The sequence below is a fragment of the Delphinus delphis genome, chromosome 4, assembly GCF_949987515.2.
Source record: "Delphinus delphis chromosome 4, mDelDel1.2, whole genome shotgun sequence".
Taxonomy (NCBI): Eukaryota; Metazoa; Chordata; class Mammalia; order Artiodactyla; family Delphinidae; genus Delphinus; species Delphinus delphis.
The window spans coordinates 46,188,426-46,214,594 of NC_082686.1; the positions used below are offsets into that span (position 1 = coordinate 46,188,426).

General features: G+C 36.9%; 1 protein-coding gene and 1 pseudogene across 1 annotated transcript in view; both read right to left on the minus strand.

The window, feature by feature from the left end:
• DCBLD2 (discoidin, CUB and LCCL domain containing 2) overlaps nucleotides 1-26,169 on the minus strand; it is an 88,798-nt gene that overhangs the window by 18,282 nt on the left and 44,347 nt on the right. Inside the window, exons 3-9 of the mRNA XM_060010531.1 lie at nucleotides 19,224-19,361; nucleotides 6,979-7,030; nucleotides 4,634-4,706; nucleotides 4,179-4,312; nucleotides 2,491-2,531; nucleotides 1,392-1,607; nucleotides 484-608 (exon numbers count right to left, since the gene is read on the minus strand). Coding sequence (XP_059866514.1) covers nucleotides 484-608; nucleotides 1,392-1,607; nucleotides 2,491-2,531; nucleotides 4,179-4,312; nucleotides 4,634-4,706; nucleotides 6,979-7,030; nucleotides 19,224-19,361 — 779 coding nt within the window. The remainder of the gene's footprint in view (nucleotides 1-483; nucleotides 609-1,391; nucleotides 1,608-2,490; nucleotides 2,532-4,178; nucleotides 4,313-4,633; nucleotides 4,707-6,978; nucleotides 7,031-19,223; nucleotides 19,362-26,169) is intronic.
• On the minus strand, nucleotides 20,484-21,862 carry LOC132424035 (geranylgeranyl transferase type-2 subunit beta-like; annotated as a pseudogene).

Genomic DNA, 26,169 nt, shown 5'->3' on the forward strand with positions numbered 1-26,169 from the left:
TGATCTTGACATGACCTTTCTATAATATCCTACAATTTAATGCCCTTCTACCTTTAGCTCTGTTGTCCCCACCCCCACTGGCCTACAGTAGAAATCTAGGAACAAGTTAGGCTCTACATCATTCTGTGGATTGATAAGAAAATCTTTTTAAGGACAAAAAATTAAAGTTCCTTTTTATTATTTCTTAATGAATTATTTAAACAAGTGAATTAAACTGTACTGGAAAAAAAAAAAATCAGGCAAGTACTTACCCTTAAAATCATCAAAAGGGACCTAGAAGCACTGAGAATTTCCTAACCACAGGTAGAAGGGTAAGGCCAATAACTAACACTACCTAAAATAACCAGAAGAGGGCAGAGTAAGACCAAATGATATTTAATTTTTATATCACACAGGAAGAGCTTCTGTGGCTTTTGGCAAAGGCCACCTACCCCCCATCCCCCTTTTTAATGTTCTTTAAAAATACTCTGGTAATCATTTTACCTTATCCTGCTCCACACCAGGCTCTCTGTACACAGTCCATCTCTGCCCATCATCACTGTACAGAATTCTGTAGGCTGACACATAGTAATTGTGCTCCACCATGGTGGAGCCGGTGGTTACAATGCCTGGGAATGGAGAGGTCCTTTTGTTAGTGCTCACGGTCTGATCTTTGAAGTTTGTTCATCATTGAAGCATTAACACCTAAAATGTACTGTTGAAACATTTTTTGTCTCTGGCACATTACCATATCTAAGTGCACGTTTTCATCCTAATGGTAACTAAATCCTCGGCTTTGCTCCCTTGTAGAGACAAGAAGAATGACAGGCACACGTAAGGAAAGGACTATTGTATTTTAGCAGCTTGTGTTCACGACACTGCAAAATATAGTTCACCTACTGAGAAAGAATGACTTCCTGGGAATGAATAGATTAAAGAAGATTACTGGTGTTATTTTTAGAACCAGAGCAAAATAAATCTAACAAAATTATCTAAACCAATCCTAACCAATTATTCTGACCATTTGTTAAGTTGCTCTAAATAATTAAATTTATACTTGGCACATGTGGAATATTATTTGTAGCACTTAAAATGGACTCCTTGAACACAAATTTCTCTTAATGACTATAGGAGATGGTTATTTCAGATGTCACAAGATCCCTTTACTGAAACACGACCTTAAAAGAATCTCTTTACAATGAAAAGAAATGCTAGTAAGAATCAAATACCAACTCCTCTCCTTTGCCATGCTTTATAAAACCAACTTCGGTCAATATTAACACCAGTACACTAAACTTAAAACCATATAATTCAATTTGCAGTGACCTAATTTTCTATGAAATTCTTAGATGTTACCAGGTTTCCAAATGAAATTAGTATTATAAATCATCTAGAAAATTGTGTCTCTTAACCTGTGATCTTCTTTTCCTTATTCAGATCTATTTGCAACCACTGATATTCATCAGTGGCAAAAGCGGCCCAAGGAGGTCCAGGTTTTTTCAGCCTGGCCTTTTCGGGTTTCCAGCTGTTCTCTTGCCCTGTGTGGTCCGTCCACTCCAGCACAGATGATGCCGTTATTTGAGCATCGGCGATCACGCCAGATTCCATGCCCAGTGTTCCATAACAACCTGAAACAAAGAAGAAAGTAATTTGGTTTCCAGATATAAACTCAAAAATCTCTAAACACTTGCTCATTGGAAACTCTAATTGTTCCTTTAATTAACATACACTATGCTGACAATATACTGTACTAGAGGGTTTCAAAAGTATGCAAATGTTTCTTGGGTCTATGTCTTCGTGTCTCATCAGAGAACGTACAGACGTATTTATTCACAGCAGTAATCACTAGCTGAATGGCAACACATTACCCTCTCCCTGGGATACTCTCCCCAGAGGGCAACTCGCTCCCTTACCTCCTCCAGGTGTTTGCTCAGATGTCACATTCTCCATGAGGCCTGCCCCAACCAACATTAAACTTCGAACCTGTCCCTTCTGAACTGCCTGTCGTCTTTCCTTGCCTTATTTTCTACATCTTTTATAATATTGTAAACAGGACGTTATAAACATTCATTTACTTATCCGCTGTTTATTGTTAATCTCTCACTTCCAGAATGTAAGCTCCAGGAAAGCACAATTTTGTTTATTCTGCTCACTTTTGTTTCACTAGCACCAGAACAGTGCCTGACAAATGAAAAAAGGCACTCAATATTTTCTGTTGATTGAGTTAATTACTTCAGACATATTCAAAATTCCCTTTTTCTAAGGTAACTTCCATGCTTACATGATCATTTCCCTATTAATATAAAACCTCCAGTTTATTCCATTCATTGAATTATTAAGCACGTCTTTTACCTCATAGAGTTATTCGTGATAACTGAATGAGAAAGTGCAAAAAAAACCCAAAACCCAAAACCCAACCTAGCAATTGGCAAAGTGCCTGATGTACAGTGTTCAAAAAATACTAGCTATTACACAAATTATGATAAGTTATAAAGTCCATGAGAGGCTTACCACTTGTCTTAAATGTAAAAAGACTTGTAGATAAGTGTCCCCTGAAAGAGAGAAAGACTTTTTTGGTGACACTCATATAACCACATGATTTCCTCATATTTGTCTTAGCAAAGCTTTCTTTTGTTTTTATTTCACTAAGCACCATCTATGGCTATCTATTAGACAGCATAATCAATTTTCTCTACAAGTATCTAGTGCCTAGTTTCATATATGATTATGCAAGTGCATCCATGCAACCTTCAATATGTACTTATTTTATTTCTTTTTCATGAAATAAATTGATTCCTAAAGTGTTTCTGTGGCAATTGCTTTTTGGGAATATATAATGAAAAGTGTAATTCTCACAGAAAGAGGCTCAAGCTTCCTGGGGCAAACAGAAGAAAAGCTGGCTACTACTAAGAGAGACTGCATTTGTTACAGGAAATCAATGTATCTAAGAAAAAGTTTCAGTGTTACAACGTAGCACTGCATTTGAATTTCAAAGTAACCGGCAGAATAGGTGCTTAGGGAGAGTGGAGGGGTGGGATTGTTAGTTATTAGTTCACCATATGGCAGGTCAAAAGGCCCTAAGGAACTTGGAGGGATAAAATCATCAAAATCATCAGTGTATGCTCCTGCCTTTAGCACAACGCTCAAACCATCACAAATGGATGCAACCTGTCCGTTTTTTTAAATATGAAAGAGAGAACACATGAAAAAAATTCTTTCTAAAGGTGTAACAGTGGAAAGGAATGAAACAATCTGCATAAAATCATCCAGAAGAAACCAGAGGAAGGAAAGGTAGCTGACTCTAGAGCAGGGATGAGGAAATGACAGCCCATGCATGGCCTGTTTTGTATGGCCAGAAAGCTTAGAACAGTTTCTACATAGTTAAAAAGTTGTAAATAAAACAAAAAAGAATGAGTGACAGACATGTGGCCCATAAAGTCTGAAATATTTGTTAGCTGGCTCTCTACAGAAAAAGTTTGCTGCCTCCTGCTTTATACTGTCTTGAGTATGGATCACACTCTTGGCCTTCTGAATGAAACTGGCCTAGGACCTGAAGAGAAGCTGGCTTCAATTCCGCTTATTGTCTGCAGGACCGAGCATGTCTAAGATGCAAGATTTACAAATAGATCACTCATACTATGGTTCTATTCAATGTTTCAATTTCTCCTGCTTTAGATGCCTAGTCTATGTTTTGTAATACAGTAGATCATAAATACCATGAAAATACATTCTTAAAATATTCTCTTGGGATGAGAGGGATTCATAATACTATCTCTGATTTATGCCAAAATTTGATTTATATTCAAAGCGTTTCAATTATCCTAATCCATCATGGGCCACACAGGCTATAAGGAACAGAGTAGTTAGTTATGCCTTCTGATCTTTAAAACGAAGTAAGGATTTGGCAATATACTTCTAGACTCACTCTGGGCTCTTTCAACACTTAGAAAAGAAGAAACAAATCACTCTTCCAAATGACTACCAACAGAGAACAAGCCAAGATAGCAAGACCTTGCCTGCGCTCGTCAATACACTCAGATATCGAGCACACAAAGGTTATTTCATGAACACCATCAACGTCTGTCCTTATCACACAAAGGTTATTTCATGAACACCATCAACAATGATACTGCTCAGGTCTAACTCATCCCTATCCCACCCCGTGCAACACGCTTATTATAAACAGCATATATACTTACACCACAGACGTTACGTTGTTAGCCAAAGAACTTTCATAGTACGGGATGCCTTTACTAATTACGACACTAATCCGGCCACCCAAAATGTTTGACACTACGCCTGCATGCACACCAGCCATGCACAATGGTGAGGACTTCAGGGAGGAAAGATAAAAGATTAGTTTTAAATTTTCTTTTGATAATTCATAAACAAGACACTTATACTTCTTCCTCTAGAAATTAATTGATCTGGGCAGTTTTCTTAATAAACATGGGATAGATTATTGATAATACAACACAGAACAGGTTTTTAGCAGAAGAAAAACAACAAAATGTTACATATTACTAAAAAGAAGTAATTCCTAGAAAATAAAAATCAAGATAAAGATACACAATAGATTACACATCTATATATGAAGGAGTTTAAAAAAATGAAGTTTTATCATCACTTTAACATAAGTCTATATCCAGCTTACATCTCTATATCCATGAGGGATTGTTCCAGATATCTCAGCAAAAGGAAGCAGACAACCAGCGGGGCAGTATTTGCTGTGAAATAAAAACAAGTTAAAGGGTATATAGTGCTGTACTTTCTGGGGAAAAAGACCAAAAAATGTCACTTACCCAGTTTTCAGTTCAATGTAAATACCATAATCTCACCACTCTGAGAGAACCACCACTTCTAAAAAGCCCTTAAGATTTTCTTCCAACCATTTACACGTCTTCACAGACATATATACAAAAATTATTCCATATTCTACACACTGCTTTATTTTGCTTCATAATGAATGGCAGACATATTTCTACTGTAAGAGCTATTCATATATTTAATAGCTACATTGGACTTTGTGGATGAGGCTCAATTTATTTCACCAGCTCTCTACTGATCAAATTTAAGTCGATTTAAAAAAAATGTTTGGCATTCATTTATTTACTCACTCACTCATCCACCTACCCACTTAACACATTTACATGAATGTCTATTACATTGTCTGTTAAGTGCTGGGCTGTGCTAGGTACCGGGTCAACCAAGCAGATATGGTGCCAGCCTCACTGGGTTTACATTCCCGTGGTGGGAGAATACATTAAATGGATACTTTAGATTAATTAGATTATGATTAATTAAATTTAGATTATGATTATGCTATAAAGAAAAGGCACTCTATGAAGTAACCGGGAGGAATCTAACAATAGAAGTAATACATTCAGCAAACTTACTATGTCCCAGGCAACATTCTAAGTACACTTCAAGTCATCCACATAAGAACCCTACATGGTAGGTATTATTATTATCCTCATTTTACAGATGAGGAAACTGATGAGCTGTGTGCCCAGGTCACGCAGTTGTGTCGTGGTAGATGGGCTCCAGAGTTTGTGTTCATATGCAGGGCTCTGCACTGCCTCGGTCAGTGGACGGGGCTCTGACGAAGGGAAGCCTCAGCAGAGAACCACCGGCTGTCACTGGAACAGTGCAGGGATGTGCACCACAACCAGAAGGAAAAGCGTGTCCCTGAGGCAGGATGGCCTGTGTGTGTCTGGAACCGAGGACAACCAGTACAGGTAGAGTGCAGTGAGAAAGGTAAGGTTAGTCTGAGAGAAACTTGGAAGGGGGGACAGGGATCAGATCATGCAGAAGCCAGGGGGGCTGTGGTGAGGAGTCTTGGAGTATATTTCTAAGTAAAAAGAGGATGTCAACAAAGGATTTTGATGGTCTATACATATCATCTGATTTTTATTTTTTTTTAAAAAGTTATTCTGGCTCCTGGAAAGAAAAGAGACTGTAAGGGCCATGAGTGGAGGATAAGACACTGTTAGGCAGTCCAGGCGAGAAAGGACGGCAGCTTGCATGTGGGTGGTGATGACGGAGCTGGAGAGTGGAGGGTCCAAGACAGCTGATCCTCTGGCAGGGCCGTGTGACATACACCGATGCCAGGGTTACCTCTGCTGGCCACAACCCCCGACGAGGGCTGAAGAGCCCCACCAGCCCACAGAGAGAGAACCATTCCTGAAGACAAAATGAAGGTTCTTTGGGGAGCAGTAGCAAGTTGGGGGAGGTGAGTGAGATGGGTCTTCAAAGATGAGAATGAATTTGCTAAACAGAGAAGAATAAAGTGATTCCAGACAAAAGTTCTGAGAGCTCAGAGCAGTATAAATAATCCAGGGATGTTTCAACATGAGTACGTTAACGTGAGACTAGAAAAATGGCCCAAAGACTACTTGTGAAGGACCCTGAAAACCAGGCTAATGAATAGGGATGGCATTTTGTCATAATAAGTAGCTCCTGAAGATTTCAAAGCAGGGGAGTGATCGAATACAGATTTTAGAAAATAACTTGGCAGAATGTGAATGGCAGAAAAAAGCCAGCAAAGGTTAGAAAAGGGAAACCAATTACAAGTGAATCCTAGTCCAAGCAAGAGACAAGGGTGTAAAGCAGGGAAATGGTAGTATTAATAAAAATGCCACCTGGGTAAGAACAGTGAGGAATTCTCTAACAGCCTAAACCCTCCTGTTACTTCTTTTTGAGCAAAGATAAATGGATCTTCTACCTTTATTAGGAGTTTTGCCAGATTTGAAGAGTGACTAATCCTACTTTTAAAGTATATCCAAATTATACTTCCATTGTGGAGAAGATTCAAATGCTAAAAGTTAAGGCAAAATTTAAACATGGCAACTCAGTGGTTTTACATAAGCTCTGGTTTACTGATGTCTCAGAACAATGATTATGAGTCACACCATGTACATTAATCTTAAGTACATAAGATGAGGATGAAGTAGATGAAGAGTAACATTTAAGAAAAAAAAGTCACAAATATGGTCATACCTGAACTCAGGTTCCAAAAAACTGGATGCAGTGTCTAAACAAGTAATTAGATCTAGGAAAAAAAAAACCAAAAACGGATTCAATAATAATAGGTTTATTCTTGCTGAAACACCAACTGTTTCCAAACCCATATCATATTGTTCTAAATTTCAAAATCTTAACAGCTATCAAGATAGTACTTTAACTTTTTATAAGGTTTTGGCAATCACAATTTCTTTAAGTATCTGGACTTCTGGGGCTATGTCTGCCCAATATTGAATACACCACATCGCCTCATAGAATCACGTATCACACACATGGACGGCACACAGATAAGTATAATTTATAGCCCTGAAGTAGCTTCTATAAAATATATTGATAGCTTCTGAAGCAAATATTTCTTGTTACTATATGACTAAAAATGATCCTTTGCTGGTTACCCATGAGGGAAACAATAACAAATGAAAGGTGAGTTAATTCTGTGGCTCTAACTAACTGCAACTCAAAATCTGGTCCAGGAGTAGGACCAGCAGCGGCAGTATCTTCTGGGAAGTTACTAGAAATTCAAAAGTTTGAACACCATCTAGACCTACAGCATCTCTTGGCAGTGGGGCCCAGAAAGCTATTTTAACAAGTCCTCCAGGTAATTCTAAAGCACACTCTGCATAAGACAGAACTTTAAAGTTTTAACATTTCCTATCTCAAAACCAAATCTGTGTAAGAGCTAACCTTGTCTAATTAAGACCTAGGTCACAGGCTTGTGTAAAAAGGTGGCTTCTAGTTCAAACATTTCAGTGGTTTCCTTCTGCTCTTAGGACAAAGGGCAAAGTCTTCAACACAGCCCCCAAGGTCCGACCTCAGTCTGGTTTTGCCCGTCTTGGCCTCTTTTCATACTAGCTTTCTTCCTCTTCCTCTGTGCTCTCGGCCAGGAAGGCGCTTCCACTATCCCTTCACCTGGCTCACTCCTCTCTAGATCTCAGCTTAACTGTCGCATCCCCTCAGAAGCTGTTCCTGATCTTCGCAAGTCAAACTGTGCTAGCACACAGTAGGCACTTAGGGATGTTTGGTTTAACGAAGGGATGACTATTAGATGTTCTCATAGTACCATGTGTCACATAAGAGTGATCTGTTGCAATCATTTTAGTGTTGATAAGCAACATCATTTTATGATGCCTAGCCCATGTGAAGTGACTGAGGCTGTCAGTCTTCACCTCTGTATCGCCAGCAGCAATCACAGCATATGGCATAACAGGAGACTTTCTATCAACATTTATTGAATAAATGGATGAATAAAAGCTTCTGATTGTTAGCATGTTTGGCTAAGTCCAATCATGGACTAACCTGTAGGGGGAAAACCTGGAAGAAGGTCCTAAGCCAATCACAAAGGTGAGTGATTTCACCTATAAATGCTAGCCAAACACTGTGCCGAGGGTTCCCAATACACTGACAGAGATAACACCTCGCATTCTTCCCAGCACACTGAAGGTGTACAAATATTTGTTAAATCAATGGCAAGCACAGAATAATTGATTATTCTATTTTACAATTTTGAAGAAAAATTATGTGTTTATTATCCAACTGGTATGTGTCTTGAAAGAACTAGAGCATAATAACTGTTAAACTAATCGGAAAGTGGTATTTTGAGAGAGATTACATGGATGAATATCTACATAGTACAGGTACTTGAATGATGATTAAGTTAAATCTGTATTTTAGGAGTTTAAGAGGATACATGCCTGGAGAGAGGTTCACTATCACCCGGTTAACTGACTAGGAAAAGCAGACAAACTGAATTACCTGTATATTCTATAGATATTCCTGGCAATCTTTACACAGCGTCAATAAAGAACTGATTTTCCACTTTCCTGTTCCACCAAAAGAGTTTCCAACTTCTAAGATTAGAAACTGAACTTCTAAGATTAATAGCCTGGGATGAAAAGGTACCTGTGTGGTCCAATATGGCATTCAAGCCATAAGAAGACTGCCAGCTGGCCCTATTACCTTCAGGCTACATGCCAGAATCTCCTAGTCAACTATAGATATACTTGATTAGAAGAGGGCTTTATTATAATAAAGCCCATGCAGTGCTGAAACTCCAGATTTTGCACAAATGTATGCAACTCACTTGACCTTGCTCTCAAATTCCATGGGGGCTCAAAACAGCTCCCTAAGAGGAAAATATGAATTCCAAATGGAAAGCTATAAGGACAGCCAAGAAGACAAAAGAAAAAGAAAAAGAAAGAAAGTCACGATTAGAGATTTTGACCTTTACAACTCCATGAAGGCAAAGAAAACATCAATTAAGCAGGGAATTGAGAAACTTTAAAACGTGCCTTTCTAGAAAGCTTCTCCCAAGTAAACAGCCTTCCAGAAAATCACTATTACTATAAGGCGCCCAGTTAACAAGAACACAGCCTAGGCAACATGAATGCAACTCAAAGGGAACCATCTGACTCAAACTTCTCACAGCAATGTATAAGTTATCATAATGAATGGAATAGAACTGAGAGTCCAGAAATAAATCCTCAAATTTACAGTCATTGATTTCAACAAGGGTGCCAAGACAATTTAATGGGGGTAAAAATAGTCTTTTTAACAAATGATGCTGGGACAACTGGATATCCACATGCAAAACAAAGAAACCGAACCCCTACCTCAGATCATATATAAAAGTTAACTCAGGGCTTCCCTGGTGGCGCAGCAGTTGAGAGTCCGCCTGCCGATGCAGGGGACACGGGTTCGCGCCCCGGTCTGGGAAGATCCCACATGCTGCGGAGCGGCTGGGCCCGTGAGCCGTGGCCGCTGAGCCTGCGCGTCCGGAGCCTGTGCTCCGCAACGGGAGAGGCCACAACAGTGAGAGGCCCGCGTACCGCAAAAAAAAAAAAGCAAAGAAACAAAAAAACAAACAAACGAAAGTTAACTCAAGGTGGATCTAAATTCAAGAGCTAAAACTATAAAACACTTAGAAGAAAATATAGGTATAAATCTTGACTCTGGATTAAGCAACAGTTTCTTAGATATGACACCAAAAGCATAAGCAAATACATAAAAACACATAAACTGATTTCATCAAAGTGTGAAATTGCTGTGCTTCAAAGAATGCTATCATGAACAAGAAAGATAAGCCAAAGAATGACAGAAAATATTTGCAAAACATATATCCGATAAGAATCTAGTATTCAGAATACGTAAGGAATTATTACAACTAGACATTAAAAAGACAAATAACCCAATTTTTAAAAAAAATATTTATTTATTTATTTGGCTGTGCCAAATCTTTAGTTGTGGCATGTGGGATCTAGTCCCTGACCAGGGATCGAACCCAGGCCCCCTGCATTGGGAGCTCGGAGTCTTAACCACTGCCGGGGAAGTCCCTAACCCAATTTTAAAAGGAGCAAAGGATCTGAATAGACAGTTCTCCAATGAAGATATACAAATGACTAATAAGCACATGAAAAGATACTCAACATGATTAAGTATCAGGGAAATAATAATAAAAATTACAGTGAGATACCACTTTATACCCACTAGGATGACTAGAATCAAAAAAACAGGTAACAAGTGTTGGCAAGGATGTGGAGAAACTGGAACCCTCATATATTGCTAATGGAATTGTGAAATGGTGCAACTGCTTTGGAAAATGGTCTGTCAGTGCCTTAAAAGGGTAAATACAGAGGTACCATATGACCCAGCAATTCCACTACCAGGTATATACCCATGAAAATTTAGAACATGTGTCCATACAACACGTGTACACAAATGTTCATCAACTGATGAATGGGTAAACAAAATGTGAAAGAAGTGGTATATTCATAAAATGAAATATTACCTGGCAATAAAAAGTAAGTGCTCATACATGCTACAACATGGATCAACTTCGAAAACATGCTAAGTGAAAGAAGCCAGTCACAAAAGAGCACATATTACATGATTTCACTTATATGAAATATCCAGAATAGGCAAATCTAGAGAGATAAAAGTAGATTAGTGGTAACCTAGGACTGGAGGGGGTTAAAGATTAGCGAATGGGTAGTGATTATTACTTGATTATTACTGACTACAGGGTTTCTTTTGTGGTGATGAAAACGGTCTAAAACTGACTGTGGTGATAACTGCACAACCCTAAATATACTGAAAATCAATGAACTGTATATTTTAAGTAGATGAATTGTACGGTATGCGAATTATCTCAATAAAACTATTATTAAAATCTTAAAAACAAGAAAGAAAAAGAAGCTATCATAGAAGTAGTAATAATTTCCTTTCATATACAGCATATTTGCATCGATGGATGAAATAAGCTTAGTAAAAGACAGAGCCAGGATTGGCAGTTTGTTTATTTATTCATTTGTTCATGCATTCAACAGTTTTTAATAAGTATGTATTATGATTAGGTGTTCTTCTAGGTGCTATAGATGGAGCAAAGAACAATCAGACAAAAATCCCTGCATATATGAAGTGTACCTCCTGTGGGGGTAAGAAAAAATAGACAATGTAAATAAGAAAAATATATAGTATATTAGTCGATAATAAATACACAAGAAAAATGAAGGAAGTTAGGGAAAGTTAAGGGGTTGCAATTTTAAGTAGAGTGGTCAGGGTAGGCCTTACTGAGAAGGAAGCATTTGAATAAAACTCTAAAACAGGTGAGGGAGTGAGGTATCAGGTATGTGGATAACGGAGAACAGTCAAAGGGACTCACAAAGGCCCTCAGAAGGAAGTGTGCCCAGCATTGTTGAGGCCAGAGCGAACAAGGGGAAGACAAGTAAGAGATGAAGCCAAACAAGTCATGAGAAGCCATATCCTAATGGTGTCTTGGAGGTAAGGACACTGGGCAGAATGAGATGGGACCTTCGATTTAATAGGATCACACTGATCACTGGGTTGAGAGTAGACTGAAGGGGAGAAAGGGCAGAAACAAAGGTCAGGGAGGAATCTCTTGCCATAATTGAGGTAAAAGTTGATGGTAACGTGAACTAGTGTAGCAGTGGAGGCCAAGAGATGTAGTCAAACTCTGATATACGTACGTATATATTCAGAGAGGTGGTGATGGATGTGAAGTTTGAGACAGAGTCAACCATAACTTGAAGGCTTCTGACCTGTGCTAATTAAAAGTATGCATTCCACGTAAAGTGCTTAGGGCAGTGATTATAATAATAAGTACTGATAAAGTATTCATTGTCAGCTCAATTATCAAGCTGGATCCACTCTAACACAATACTAGCACACAATACTAGAAAATCAGTGATATATGCTCACAGTGAAGGGCAGTATTTAATTCACTCAGTTCTCAACTAAGAGCTTCTGGATGGGAATTTTTTTTTTTGGTAATTTTACTCCAATATTTAATACATACAAAAGAATACTTATAACATATACATTACTACACGAAACACCAAATATACTGTGAACTTCATTTGGGTGCTCTGGACAGCAGGGAATGGCAGCAGTAGTAGTACGCAGAACGCCCTCAGGGATTCTGCTGAAGCTCACAGCACTCTATTCCCTCATTTCCCCCGCGCGGCCCAAAGAAGAGGTGGCATCTACAGTGCACATTCTACACTAGTTTTAGCAGCAGAGTCTAACCCAAAGTGAGTGTGATCATAATCCCGATAAAAAGAGCTGCTCTAACATCTGCCTTCCTTAACCTCAGAAGGCTTTAAAGAGGAGGCAGGCCTCCGTGGGGTTTTGAAGGCAGGATTATGTGACCATGAGGAAGAGCACAAGAAAAATACGAAAACAAAGATGAGCCAATAATCAACAACAGGATGACAGATTTCAGGGTTTTCTTAATGAAGACATCAACATCAGATTTTCTAAGACAGCTCTAACTTAGTTAGCAATATTACTATGAGGCATAATTGATATCCTATAAACAGGGTTTTATTTAAAGTACAATTAAAATTTTTTCTAATATATAGTAACTGCATAGGCTTGGGAACTTCATAGTTATTCCATGAAATATTTTTTAAAACATGATACCTGATGTTAACCCACATGTAATACCATGAAAATATGATATTTTATAAGTTCACAAATAATAAAAAATATCAGCATATTGGCTACTAACTTAGAAATATTTTTGATTGACAGCACTGTCTATTCCTGAGATTAAAGGATTGTGAAAGAGATTTAGATTTTCCCCCAATTAATACTCTGTTTTGTGCTCTTGAATAAATTGAAAAGACTCTCAGCAGTGTCAGTACCCATCACTTACGAGAGTATATCACCAACTATATTAGCTGCAGGGTATAATTTTTGTCCAGCTGAAGCCATTTACTTCTGAGGGAAGGGATGCTTGAGTGCCTTTATTTATTCTAACTCAAGGAAGCATAAAGCACTGTAACTAAGTAATTATATTTACCAGAAAGAAGAAAATACACGAAGCAAGACAATGTATACTACAAATTCTTCTCCTTTATTTGCTCTGAAATTCTTTTAAATAACAAATTCCCCAGAAACTGAAGGGACCCGAGGTCATTCTTTCCCAATTCTCACTTTGTCAGCAACCTTGCATTGCAGGTGTACAGATAGCTACTTTGTTCAAGAGCTAGAGGATGTGGGACAAGGCTCACCTTTCTGCTAAATTCTTGTGTCAATATTATTGTGTGACCTTGGGAATAATTCCTTGTTTCCACGATAGGAACCTGGCACTGATTTGTACCATGTGCAATCTAGTGGAGGGAAATTTACATATATAATAAAACATAATTTACCGTGATTCAGCATCAACTAACATTTACTAAGTGGCAGATAATTTATGTGGCATTTTACATCTAATCTCCTTTTACATACTGAGAATAGAGAATAAATCTTGATTCTCTTAGAAATATTACAATGCCATCTATGGAAGCTGAGTCCACAACAGGAGCTCAGGAACAATTTTCTCAGATGAAAACAGTCAATTTTTTTTTTTTCACAGATGATGTAGGCATGGCTCAGTTGCCTAAGCAGTAAGTCAAATAGGCTACAAGCTACATATGGATAGATCAAACCCTCTCCACACCTAAATTTCTATATACTAAAAAATGAATATAAGACATATTAAAGACATTATAAGACATATTGAAATAACATAAGACATCTTATATTAAAATATAAGAGACATTAAAAATATTAAAGATTGTAAGACACATTAAAATTCTTTTGTAACCTAGTATCAAGGACACTAATAATATCTTAGTAAGAGTAGCAGTGAATGAATTTGTCCCCCGGATAGCACAAGATAGCACAAACACATACTTAGCCCCTTAAAAGAATTGCTAACTTACTAAAAAAAAAAAAAAAAACCAAAACACATAGAAAACACTTAAAATCATTCAGGTGCTCTTGAGGTTATCTGTCAGTCTGAAATAAACTCTATCTCATAAAGGTGAATTGCCTCTTTGGGTTATACCACTTTAACAAATTAATTTTGTTTATAAATTTCTCTGCAAAATTGGTAACACTTATTCATCAGCACCTTTGTTGTACAAGTTGACATCAAAATACAGATATTTTTCTGCATGTATACACACAAACACTATACATATTCATTTGTGTATAAATAAGGACAAATCTAAAAATATGCATGTAAACTGAGACTTCATTAATAAAATCTTACTAAATAGTTTAAAAGTTTTAAAACGTTGCCAGACACAACAACAAAAATTAGGAACACAACAGAAAAACTAAAAATAGAAACATAGCTAGGTGTAGCACTCAAAACAGAAAGGATCCTATAAAATTACTGTACAATTAAGGTAGCAAACAATCTAAGGAATTCATGCTCTATTTTCAAAACCAAAAACATCCCATGCAGGAAAAAAACAACCAGTTACAGAAATCTGGACTCTATTAGAAAGGAGTTCTCTATTCCGCCCCTATGTTTCATTTACAAGTTAATATAATCCGATGGAAGATGGAAGAAATGGAAAATATTTGCAAAAAAATGTGGTTAAAGAATGTGGCAATTAAAACCTTTTATACTATCCGTGTTAAGTCTAAAAATAACCCAGCATATAGCAATAATAACCCTGTCAAATGGGAATATTTGTCACGCTCAGCTGTCCCCAAGTCCTAAGCACATTGTCAGGAGGCAATGAATAAACAAGTGTTTATGAGTTCCAATTAGGCAGCATGTTAATACATCTACATTGGATCATTTTATTTCACATGTAATTTTAAACTAGCTCCTGTTTTTTCCTAAAAAAATAAAGGCAAACTTTAGAGTGACCAATACAAAATTCTGGATTGGTAAAATTTGAAGTAATGAGGTTTAACATTACTTTTTAAGTGATAATTCATGTTCTAAAAAAGGAATATCAGACTATCACTTTTCAGCTGGTCATATACATATATATGTGTACACACACACAGATAAACACCCCGCCCCAAATTGATGGCACATAACAAACAGAGGCTGCCTTAAAAGACCTGAAGCTATCAATGCAAATGCAGACATGCCTTCTGAGCTCATTGTTCCGTAACTAAAATTACCTAAAAAATGATTGCCCAGAGTCATCCTAGAAATGTTGAGCTTTTCTTAGAAAGTGGTTAATGTTGGACAGATTCAAAACCAGGAATTTAGAGCAAATCACTTATAAAATTTATTTTATTTTTCAAGTCCAGTGGTAAATGCTGTTTTTTACATTTACATTTTAGAATGAAAATGTCGGTATCATTTATTATTCTGGATTAAAAGATCTGAGTTACTGAGTCTGGACCTGTGAATGGCTGGCTTTGCCTCTCTCAGTAAGACCAGCAGTAACTAAGGAGTTTCTCTCTACAGAACTTCTAAACAGTGGTTGCTAATATGTTGCCCAGGATATGTCTAGGATCCACGTACATCTTCATTTTCAGATGAAAATTTCAATTTCAGAAAGTCTAGTTCGAATCTGATTGAATTATACCAACTCAGAGTAAATTACTAATCCTCTAATTATTACTGAAGTGTTGATTAATATTTTTATCTGTCTTTCTTTGCTACCCAATAGAAACAGGAAAACTTCCTTTCACTGGTGGATAAAATCTTTCAAAAATTAGCTTTACAGGTGAAAATTAAAAGTGGTAATTGTCAATGTAAAAGACTGGAAACTACTGCTCAAAGATCATTAAAAATAACAGAGAGGAATAAAACCATAAAAGTTATAAAAACTAGACCCTAAAGTGAAGAGCACACCAGGTACAGTGCCCCAGACATCACCGAGGCACTGTAGCAGCTCAGCACCTCATCCAAGAGGCTTCTTTGTGTCTGAAGCCTCTTACTTCAGCATAAACTCAGGTAGAATGAATATTAATCCTTTGAAATGTTTCCCTGTAGAAGATATGTCTGGTTCAAACGTCTTTAAAAAGAATTAAATTAGAATCTGGCCTAATTCTGGAGCTACTTTTATAGCAAGATCTCTTAATTTGGTCATCTCTGATCCAGTCCCCTCTAAATAGCCTCTTACCTGGCCTCCCTACAATTCTTCCTCTCTCTCTTGGGCCCGTTCTTCACAGATCAGGGAATCGTAAAAACAAAAACATAAATCCAGTCACATCACTACTCTGCTCTACCAGCTTCCATGCACTTTTTTTGGGATAAAACTCCAACCCTTACATTTTCTGCAAGGCCCTGAATAATGTGACTTACCACTCATTGATTTCACCCCAGCTGTGCTGGTTATTTTTCCAGTTCCTCCAAAGCTCCTTCCCACCCTAAGGCCTTTGCACCTGCTGCTCTCTTCCCTACAATGTTCTTCCCTGTATGTCTGGAACCTCCAATTAATCCTTTGGTTCTGGGCTCAGAAGTGGTTTCTTCAGGAGAGCTTTGCTCTTCACCAATCTTCTACTCCCCGCACCCTTCTGGCCTCCCATTATTTGAATGTTTCCTTCATCATACTTATTATAACTGCAATTAAGTAACCATGTGTTTAATGCCTTTTTCCAACCCTGTACTGTAAGCCCTGTGAAGGTGTGATTGCGTCTGTCTCATTTACTGCTGTTTTCCCGGTGCCAGGCCTATTGCAGGAAATAAGGCACTGAAGGGAATATAATTTTGCAATGGGCTCTTGTAAGAAGTAATGAAAATTAGTCTATCTTACACAAAATCATGGCTGTATCAACCACACATCACACTATAACGTTAACAAGTCTTTGTGACAGTTTAACAAATGACGAAGCCAGTGAAGCAAGATTTTTCACAACTTTTTCATTCCCAAATACTCTAAACCGTTAACTAGGTTATCAAGCTGGGGACATGTAGCGATGTTCCTTGAAAATATTCATGGAATTCAGTGTGGCAGCTAAGTTTCTTGGATGGAAACAAACTGAGACTCTCAACCAAAGTGCACCAGCCTTCAAATGAATGAGCCATTACAAGAAATTATGTCTGAAAGGCCACCCAAGAAGAAGTAATATGAAATTCAACCAGTGTTCTCTTGAACTTAGCCAATTCACTTCAAATGAAACAAATGCTTGATGGATGGGTAAGAACGCACAAAAACATTAAGAAAAAATTCAGGAGCAAGCTGTGAGATGAGGATTTCCCAAGATGATTATGACTTTGTAAAGTGTTACTATAAAGAAGTTCCTGATTAAGGTGGATATTTCGAAAAAATCTTTGGAAGCTAAGAGTCATCTAAAATAGTGACATAGCCATTTTAAATCTGGCATAGATGTATATAAGTCTACAATATACTGATTGTGGTATCTGAGATGATTGTCAATTCTTAAGAAACTCTAATAAGGGCATTTAGGTTTCCGTGGATCAAAAGCTCCATAATTTAAATATCCAATGTAAGAAACTTTTTTTTGTAAAGAGGAGATACTTATTTTCCAGAAACCTTTAACTCAATAAATAACAAACAGAGAAAGGGGAAAATATGAAAACACAAAATAAATAATTTAACCTGATACTGCGACCAAGAAACTTAAGAAGAATAAGAAGCAAAGTAATTATCTTCTATCCTCTCACCCATCAACCCAAGACTTTCACAAAGTAAAACCGAAAGGATGGAAAGCTATCATTTCACTCTGTGTTTTCTACCTTACTCTTCTGATGGTGGCGGGCGGGGCAGGAGTGGGGAAAGTGAGATGTGTGTGTGTACAGTAGTCAAAGGGGGGAAACTAACATTTGTCTTCTGCCTACTATGTTATGTGCCTACAGACACTAAACATGTATTATTAGATTTAGGCCTCACAACTAACCCATTTACAGATGAAACTGACAGGTGAAATGACTGGTCAGAGGTCACTTGCTTAGTACACGGCAATGGCAGGCTTTGATTCCAGGGCTACCTAGTGCCCCTTCTACAACACCACACTGCCTTAGTTTTCCTCGTTCTGTCAAATATATTAATTGTTCATTTAGCATAACATTTCCAGTTCTTTTCTTTCCATTATTCCATTCAAATGAGTTTTCTTTTTCACTCTGAGGGATTTTATTAGTCTTCAAACATTGTTCCATAGCTTAGAAATTAAGGGAAAGTAGACCTTTTTTCACACAGAACAGCTCTCCTCTCTCACACTCTTAATGAAACTTTAATGAGACAGATAGTGTGTATCTATTTCACTTAATAGCCTTGCTTTTAATTCCCCCCTTCAGATTCTAAATATTAACAATCTAGAAAATATCTCATGTTTATCTTGTAGTGTCTCAGAGAGCACTCCCCAGGTTACTCCTGGTGCTATGCAAGTCTCTTCTTTGAAAAGAATGGTAATATGGTTTTTAACACAGTAAGATGAAGTGGTAAACTGTGGATAATAAAGCTTTAAATTGATACATTTCAGTAACTGATTTTTTTTTTTTTTTTTTGTTTGCGGTACGTGGGCCTCTCACCCCCGTGGCCTCTCCTGCCGCAGCCTCTCCCGCCGTGGAGCACAGGCTCCGGACGCGCAGGCCCAGCAGCCATGGCTCACGGGCCCAGCCGCTCCGCGGCATGTGGGATCTTCCCGGACCGGGGCACGAACCCGTGTCCCCTGCCTCGGCCGGCAGACTCTCAACCACTGTGCAACCAGGGAAGCCCCACTGATAGATATTTTAAAGTTATTATCATTTGTGTTCCAATCTTATAAAGGTGGAAAACTTAATATTTCTTCTACTAAGGAAAGGTAAGTATATAAGAAGACTTTATATAAAGTTAATATACTTAATTTTTAAAATTCTGAAACCGATCTAATTTTGTCAGATTTATGTATGTGGTATTAACTGTTCAAACTCAGATAACAGGTACTCAAAGAAAACATTGCATTTTTGTTTTCAGAAACTGTAAAATGTGGGAATCATGATATAAAGTGAAAATTACCTTGCTTATCTATAACCGAGTATGAAGCCAAAAATCCTCGTCCAGAAACATGAATTCCACTCATGAACAGCACTGTAATTTCATTGCTTTTTGATTCAATTGAATGGTTCATTTGCAACCCCAGACCACAGTATTTGCCTAGGAATCAAAGAAAAGCAGATATTTGGTGTGATTCATGAAGTCGATAATATTTACAATGTAGGTAAAAGAATCATAATAATATACCAAACTGGGCATTAAATTAATCTAAAATGACTAGAATGTTTAATGATGAAAAACTCACATTACTCTGGAGAGAAAAAAAATTCCAAGTAATAACTGTTCAAATGATTCAAAAGGAAAAACAGTGTATACAGGCATCACTGACCTTATAATGACTCAGTTTCCTGTGAAATATATTTATATTCTTTAAAACTGTGACAAGGAATTTAAAAAATTAACTTAAAGCATTTCACGCAGGCAGGTGGCTCATAAGTGAATTGACAGTCAAGCAGTAGTATTCTTAACATGTTCCCCAAGGGGGAACAGATTCTTGAGCTCTGGGCACCCCTTAAACCTTTTACAGACCTTCTCAAGTTTTCTTCCAAGAATTGTTGGACTTCTGTCAACCCCTTTAGGTGATCATATCTAGTCCTACAGCTTTAACTATGATATGACAATTCACATTTATACCTCTACATAGCCTTTTCCTTGAACTTCAGATGCATGTATCTAACTGCCTACAAACTTTTATCCTTTAATGTCTAACAGACATGTAAAAAATAACATATCCTCCCTCAGTACAGATCTAAGTTTATTAAGATAAAAGGGCAGAAAAAAAAATTAGAGCAAGATATCCACCAATAACTAATAAAAATGGGTTTTTCTTTTTCTTTTTTTTTATTCCCAAATTTCAGCCATTTATTTTTTTTCATCTTTTAATTCCTATGGGGTTCATCAATTCTTTATCAGTTAACATTCTCATTGACAAAGACCAATTTATATTAACTATAGTTATATATAACATATCAAGGGAGTACATGGGAAAATCAGAACACAAGACTTCATCAGCTAAATAAAGTTCAACTCAGTTTGCTGTTATGGAGACAAACAAGATAAATACATTGAAGCATAAACAAAATATTACGCTCAGAATAACAGCATTTCAGAAGGAAATGGAAAGCTGAAGATACAATAAACATCTCTAATTTACAATATGTATAATTATATAATTTATTAAAATCAACACAATTCATGTACAAAATATTAACATGGCAGCCATTAAGTTTGTTAAGCACTTCAAATACTGAAATGTTAAAACAGTAAAACTACACTAAGCAACTTCTGCATCAAGGGATCTAATCTAACTCACTAGTTCAGGTTGAACATTCACTCTCCGAAGTATTTCTTCAGGCATGCAAAAAACAGGGCTAACAGGTTTAATATGTTCTTCTCCCAAAAGTGACAATCCAGCAATTCCAAATAGAGCGTGAAAAGGATCTACCATATCTCCTGGCCTGTCCGCAAATCCTCCCGTTTCTTCATCTTGACACGCTAAAATGAAACTGCGCAGTTTCTGTCAATCCAATGAAGCCTTCCAATTATCTTTAGGGAAGCCAACACCCATCAAGAATAGCATACATCTGGTAACTTCTCTGGCCTTCCATTGAGTCCACCTGATGGAAGCTGTCGTTCACAAAGCCACCAACCAAGTAAATCAGAATTTACTCGATGCAACTGACTAGTAATAGCCAGGAATCCTGCCCAGCATGGGATTCAGAACCTGGCCTGCAACCAAATCCACCATCAAAGTTCATACATGATAAAACAAATTCGATTGCCTTTTCCACATTAATAGCATCCAGCTTCCCCAATAGAGCCAAAGTTGCCACTGCACAAAAAGAGAATCTTGTGTTGATTTCTCCCTATTACATAAAAGTAGATTTTCACATCCCATGAAGCAGCTGGACTCTCCTGCCTGCACTGCATTCAGCCCTTATCTTTTAGACTGGCCCCCTCTGTTCCAGTACTCCTGTATGCTGATATAACTAGCACAGTGCATGCTGGAACTTCCAGCAGACGATTAACTCCAGTTAGACCAGCTGCTTAGTGGGACCCCAAATATCTCCAGCGAAAGAACCATCTTCTTTCTGTAGACTCTGAACATATTCCACAACTTTATTTACATCAATAACATTAATACTATCATAGAAAGAATCTGGACAGCACTAAGAGTGTACAAGAGATGAGGATCATGTCCAATACTAGCACTTATTCCACCACACTCGTGTTGACAAGACTTAATAAATGTCAGAATTTCTTCTCTATTCATGCGATGTAGCCGTCCCATGAGATCCATTACAGTCAGACCCCAATAGATGCCACTCATTCCCAAATGTTCAGACACACAGTATTCGTAATCATCTTTGAGCCATAGGATGCTATATAATCTGCATGCTTCTCCACTAATAGGGTGTCGGGTGCATCTGACTTGATAATAACATCCTTCTGCGGTGTGCCCATGTCTGAGACCAAAAAAAGCAAAAATAGGTTTTTCTTATGTGCCTGGTAACTTTAACAAATTCTGAATAAAAAGTTCTAAAAATATTTTAAGTTGAACAACATCACTTGAATTAGAGTAATGTGAACTTCCATAGATATCATTTTCAAGGACTATACATTTTCATGTGAGTAGAAAATGCTAAATAATCAACCAAAACCCCCCATCAGAACTGGTAAGGGAGATAAGGTCACAAGGTCGATATACAAGTCAACTGTAAACAATAACCTAATCAAAATGGGCAGAAGACCTAAATAGACATTTCTCCAAAGAAGACATACAGATGGCCAACAGGCACACGAAAAGATGCTCAATACTACTAATTACTAGAGAAATGCAAATCAAAACTACAATGAGGTATCACCTCACACCTGTCAGAATGATATCATCAAAAAATCTACAAATAATAAATGCTGGAGAGGGTGTGAAGAAAAGGGAACCCTCCTACACTGCTGGTGGGAATGTAAATTGGTGCAGCCACTATGGAAAACTGTAAAATAGAGCTACCATATGATTCAGCAATCTCACTCCTGGTAACATATCCAGAAAAGATGAAAACTGTAATTTGAAAAGATACATGCACCCCCCTCCCCCCGCCAACGTTCATAATATAGCAGCACTATTTACAATAGCCAAGACACAGAAGCAACCTAAGCATCTGTCAACAAATGAATGGATAAAGAAGATGTGGTATGGGACTTCGCTCATGGTCCAGTGGTAAAGAATCCACCTTCCAATGCAGGGGACGCGGGTTCCATCCCTGGTCGGGGAACTAAGGTCCCAAATGCCACGGGGCAACTAAGCCCGCGTGCCTCAACGATTGAGCCTGCGTGCTGCAAACTACAGAGCCCAGGCACTCTGGAGCCCAAGCACTCTGGAGTCCACATGCCCTGGAGCCCACACACCACAACTAGAGACAGAAAACCCACGGGCCACTAGAGAGAGAAGCCCACACGCTGCAACAAAGACCCGACACAGCCAGGGGAAAGAAAAAAAAAAAAGAAAGAAAGAAAAAAAGACAAAAAAAGAGACGTGGTATGTATGTGTATGTGTGTGTGTATATATATATATATATATATATATACACCACACACACACACACACATAATGGAATATTACTCAGCCAAAAAAGAATGAAATATTGCCACCTGCAGCAACCTAGAGAATATCATACTAACTGAAGTCAGAAAGACAAATACATGATATCACTTATATGGGGAATCTAAAAAATAATACAAATGAATTCATTATAAAACAGAAACAGACTCACAGACACAGTAAACAAACTTATGGTTACCAAAGGGGAGAGAGAGGTGGGGAGGGAAAAATTAGGAATATGGGATTAACAAATACAAACTACTACTGTATATATAGTAGATAAGCAACAAAGATTTACTGTGTAGCACACGGAATTATACTCAAAATCTTGTAACAGCCTATAATGGAATATAATTTGCAAAAAAAAAACCTGTGAATCACTATGCTGTACACCTGGAAACTAACATAATATTGTAAATCAACTATACTTCAATTTTAAAAAATCAATTTTATTTCCATAAACTAGTGACAATCTGAAATGAAATTTTTAAAGCTTAATTTATAATAGCAACAAAAAGATTAACTATTTAGATACATTTAAAAAAAAGAAATTCAAAACCTGTACATTAAAATATGCAAAACACTGCTGAAAAAAATTAAAGAACTAAATAAATCAGGAGATATACCAAGTTCATGGACTAGAAGATTCAATATTGTTAAGATGTCAGTTCTCCCCAGATTGATATAATGATTCAATGCAATCCATATCAAAATCTTAGGTTTTTTTTTTTTTTTTAGAAATTAACAAGTTGAACCTAAAATGTATATGGAAATGCAAAGGACATAGAATAGCCAAAATAATTTTAGTAAAGAAGACAGTAGAGAGACTTACATTACCTGCTTTTAAACTTACTATATAAAACTACAGTAATCAAGAAGAGTGTGGCATCATTGTAAGGGCAAATATCTACATTAATCTGAATGGAGCAGAACAGAGTCCAGAAATGAACCTACCTACAACTATCAACTGATTTCTGACAAAAGTGTCAACAGGGAAAGAACAGTCGTTTCAACAAATGTACTAAGCCAGTTGGATATCAATATGAAAAAACAACTTAGAACTTCACAATATACACAAAAATTACGTCAAAATGGATCATAGATTTAACTCTAAGAGCTAACCTTATAAAACTCTTACAAGAAGACATAAAAGAAAACTTTGTGACTTCGGGTTAGGCAAGGATTTCTTAGATTCAAAACCAAAAGTATAATCCATTGAAGAAAAATATTAATAATTAGGATTTTATCAAAATTTTAAATGTTTGCTCTTTAAAAGACACCATGAAGAAAATGAAAAAAACGACAGGCTAAGAAAAAATATTTGCAAAACATTAATCTGATAAAGACCTCACATCTGAAATGTGTAAAAAACTCCTGTAACTCAATCAATCCAATTTTTTTAAATGGGCAAAAGATTTAAACAGACACTTTAACAAAGAAGACACACTCAAGGCAAATAAGCACATGAAAAGGTGCTCAACAGTATTAGTCATTAAAGAAATGCATTATTAAAACTAATGAGGAGATACCACTACATACCCACTAGATTAGCTATAATCAAAAAGACTGACAAAACCAAATATTGGTAAGAATGTGGAGAAACTGAAACCTTCATACACTGATGATGGAATCATAAAGGGCACAGCCATTTTTGAAAAACAATTTGGCAGTTTCTTAACATGTTAAACATAAAATATACGTATCATACATTTCATACAACCCAACAATTCCACTTCTAGTTATCTTCTATTTGCCCAAAACAAAAATGATGAACCTCAAAAACATTATGCTAAATAGAAGAAGCCATTTATGATATTTCTAGAAAAGGCAATAAAAAGATAAAACATAGGATCAGTGGCTGCTTGGGACCAGGGGTGAAGTGGGAACAGACTCTAAATGGGCACAAGGGAACTTTTTGGTGTGATGGAAATTTCTAAACCTGCATTTTAGTGATGTTCACCCAGCTCTATAAATTTACTAAAACTCATCAAACTATACATTTAAAATAGGTGAAATTTATGGTATATAAATTGTATCTCGATAAAGCTTTCAAAAGAAATGCAAACATTAAAACAATTTTTATTGTGAGGTGTTTTGCACAAAGAAAAAGTAGGTCACAGAATCAGACACAGCAGAACGAGAACTTCAGAGATCTATTCCATGCCCCTTCTGACAGCTGAAAAAACTGAATACCAAACATCAAGGTGTGCATACACGCACGCGTGTACACACACACACACACACACACACACACACGTCTTAGGTGTTTGCTATGGTGTTCAATATAAAATATATGTCTTGTTCATCCTTTCTTTATTTTTTTTATTTTTTAAATATTTATTTATTCAGCTGTGCCGGGTCTCAGTTGCAGCACTCCGGCTCTTTGTTGCTGAGTGCCGGATCTTTATTTGCAGCATGCAAACTCCTAGTTGCGGCATGTGGGATCTAGTTTCCTACCAGGGATTGAACCCGGGTCCCATGCATTGGTAGCGTGGAGTCTTAGCCACTGTACCACCATGGAAGTCCTTGCTCATTCTTTCTTTAAAAACACCTACTGTGCGCAAAAAAAAAAAAAAAAAAAAAAAGCCTTCTATTGCTAAATGTGGAATGCAATTTAAATATAGCTATCAATATTTTTAACTTTCAAGTAAAACAACAAAGAACCCTATAACAGTTATTATCTGAATATACAAGAAGAAAAGATGATTAAGTCTTTAGATTGTTTAATACTAAATAACTTAGAAACAGTCTGGTAAATAGGACAAACATTAAATACTGTATTATTTTTGAATACTAAATATTAAAAAATGACCTAATATTAAAACAGAGCAATATAATATGTACTTCATGTTATTCCAAATATTATCTCAAATACTAAAAATATTAGACATTGTATAATTTGTTAGCAAAACCAAATGTGTGCAGAGCCAGGGCCCATCACATTAAATCTTAAGGCCCAGTGGGAATAGGTAAAAGGAAGAAAAATTGTATCAGCTAGAACCTTTACATAAACCAGTTAACTCTTGTAAAAATGAATAGGTTCAGCTGGGCTTACCAGCACTAGCTGTTCTTTGCCATTTAAGGATTTTATTACAAGGCTCATAAAGGTGCTCAGTACAAATACTGACTTTTCAGATACTTTTAGATACAAACAAAAAAGGTCATATTTAAATGATCATAAAGAATATGATCATGACACACAGAAGTATCCTTACTTTATAAAAATTATATCATGTATATGAATACTAGGAAATTCCAAGTTATTAGATTTAAAAGTGAAAGTGCTCTATGAAAATAAATAATTGACAA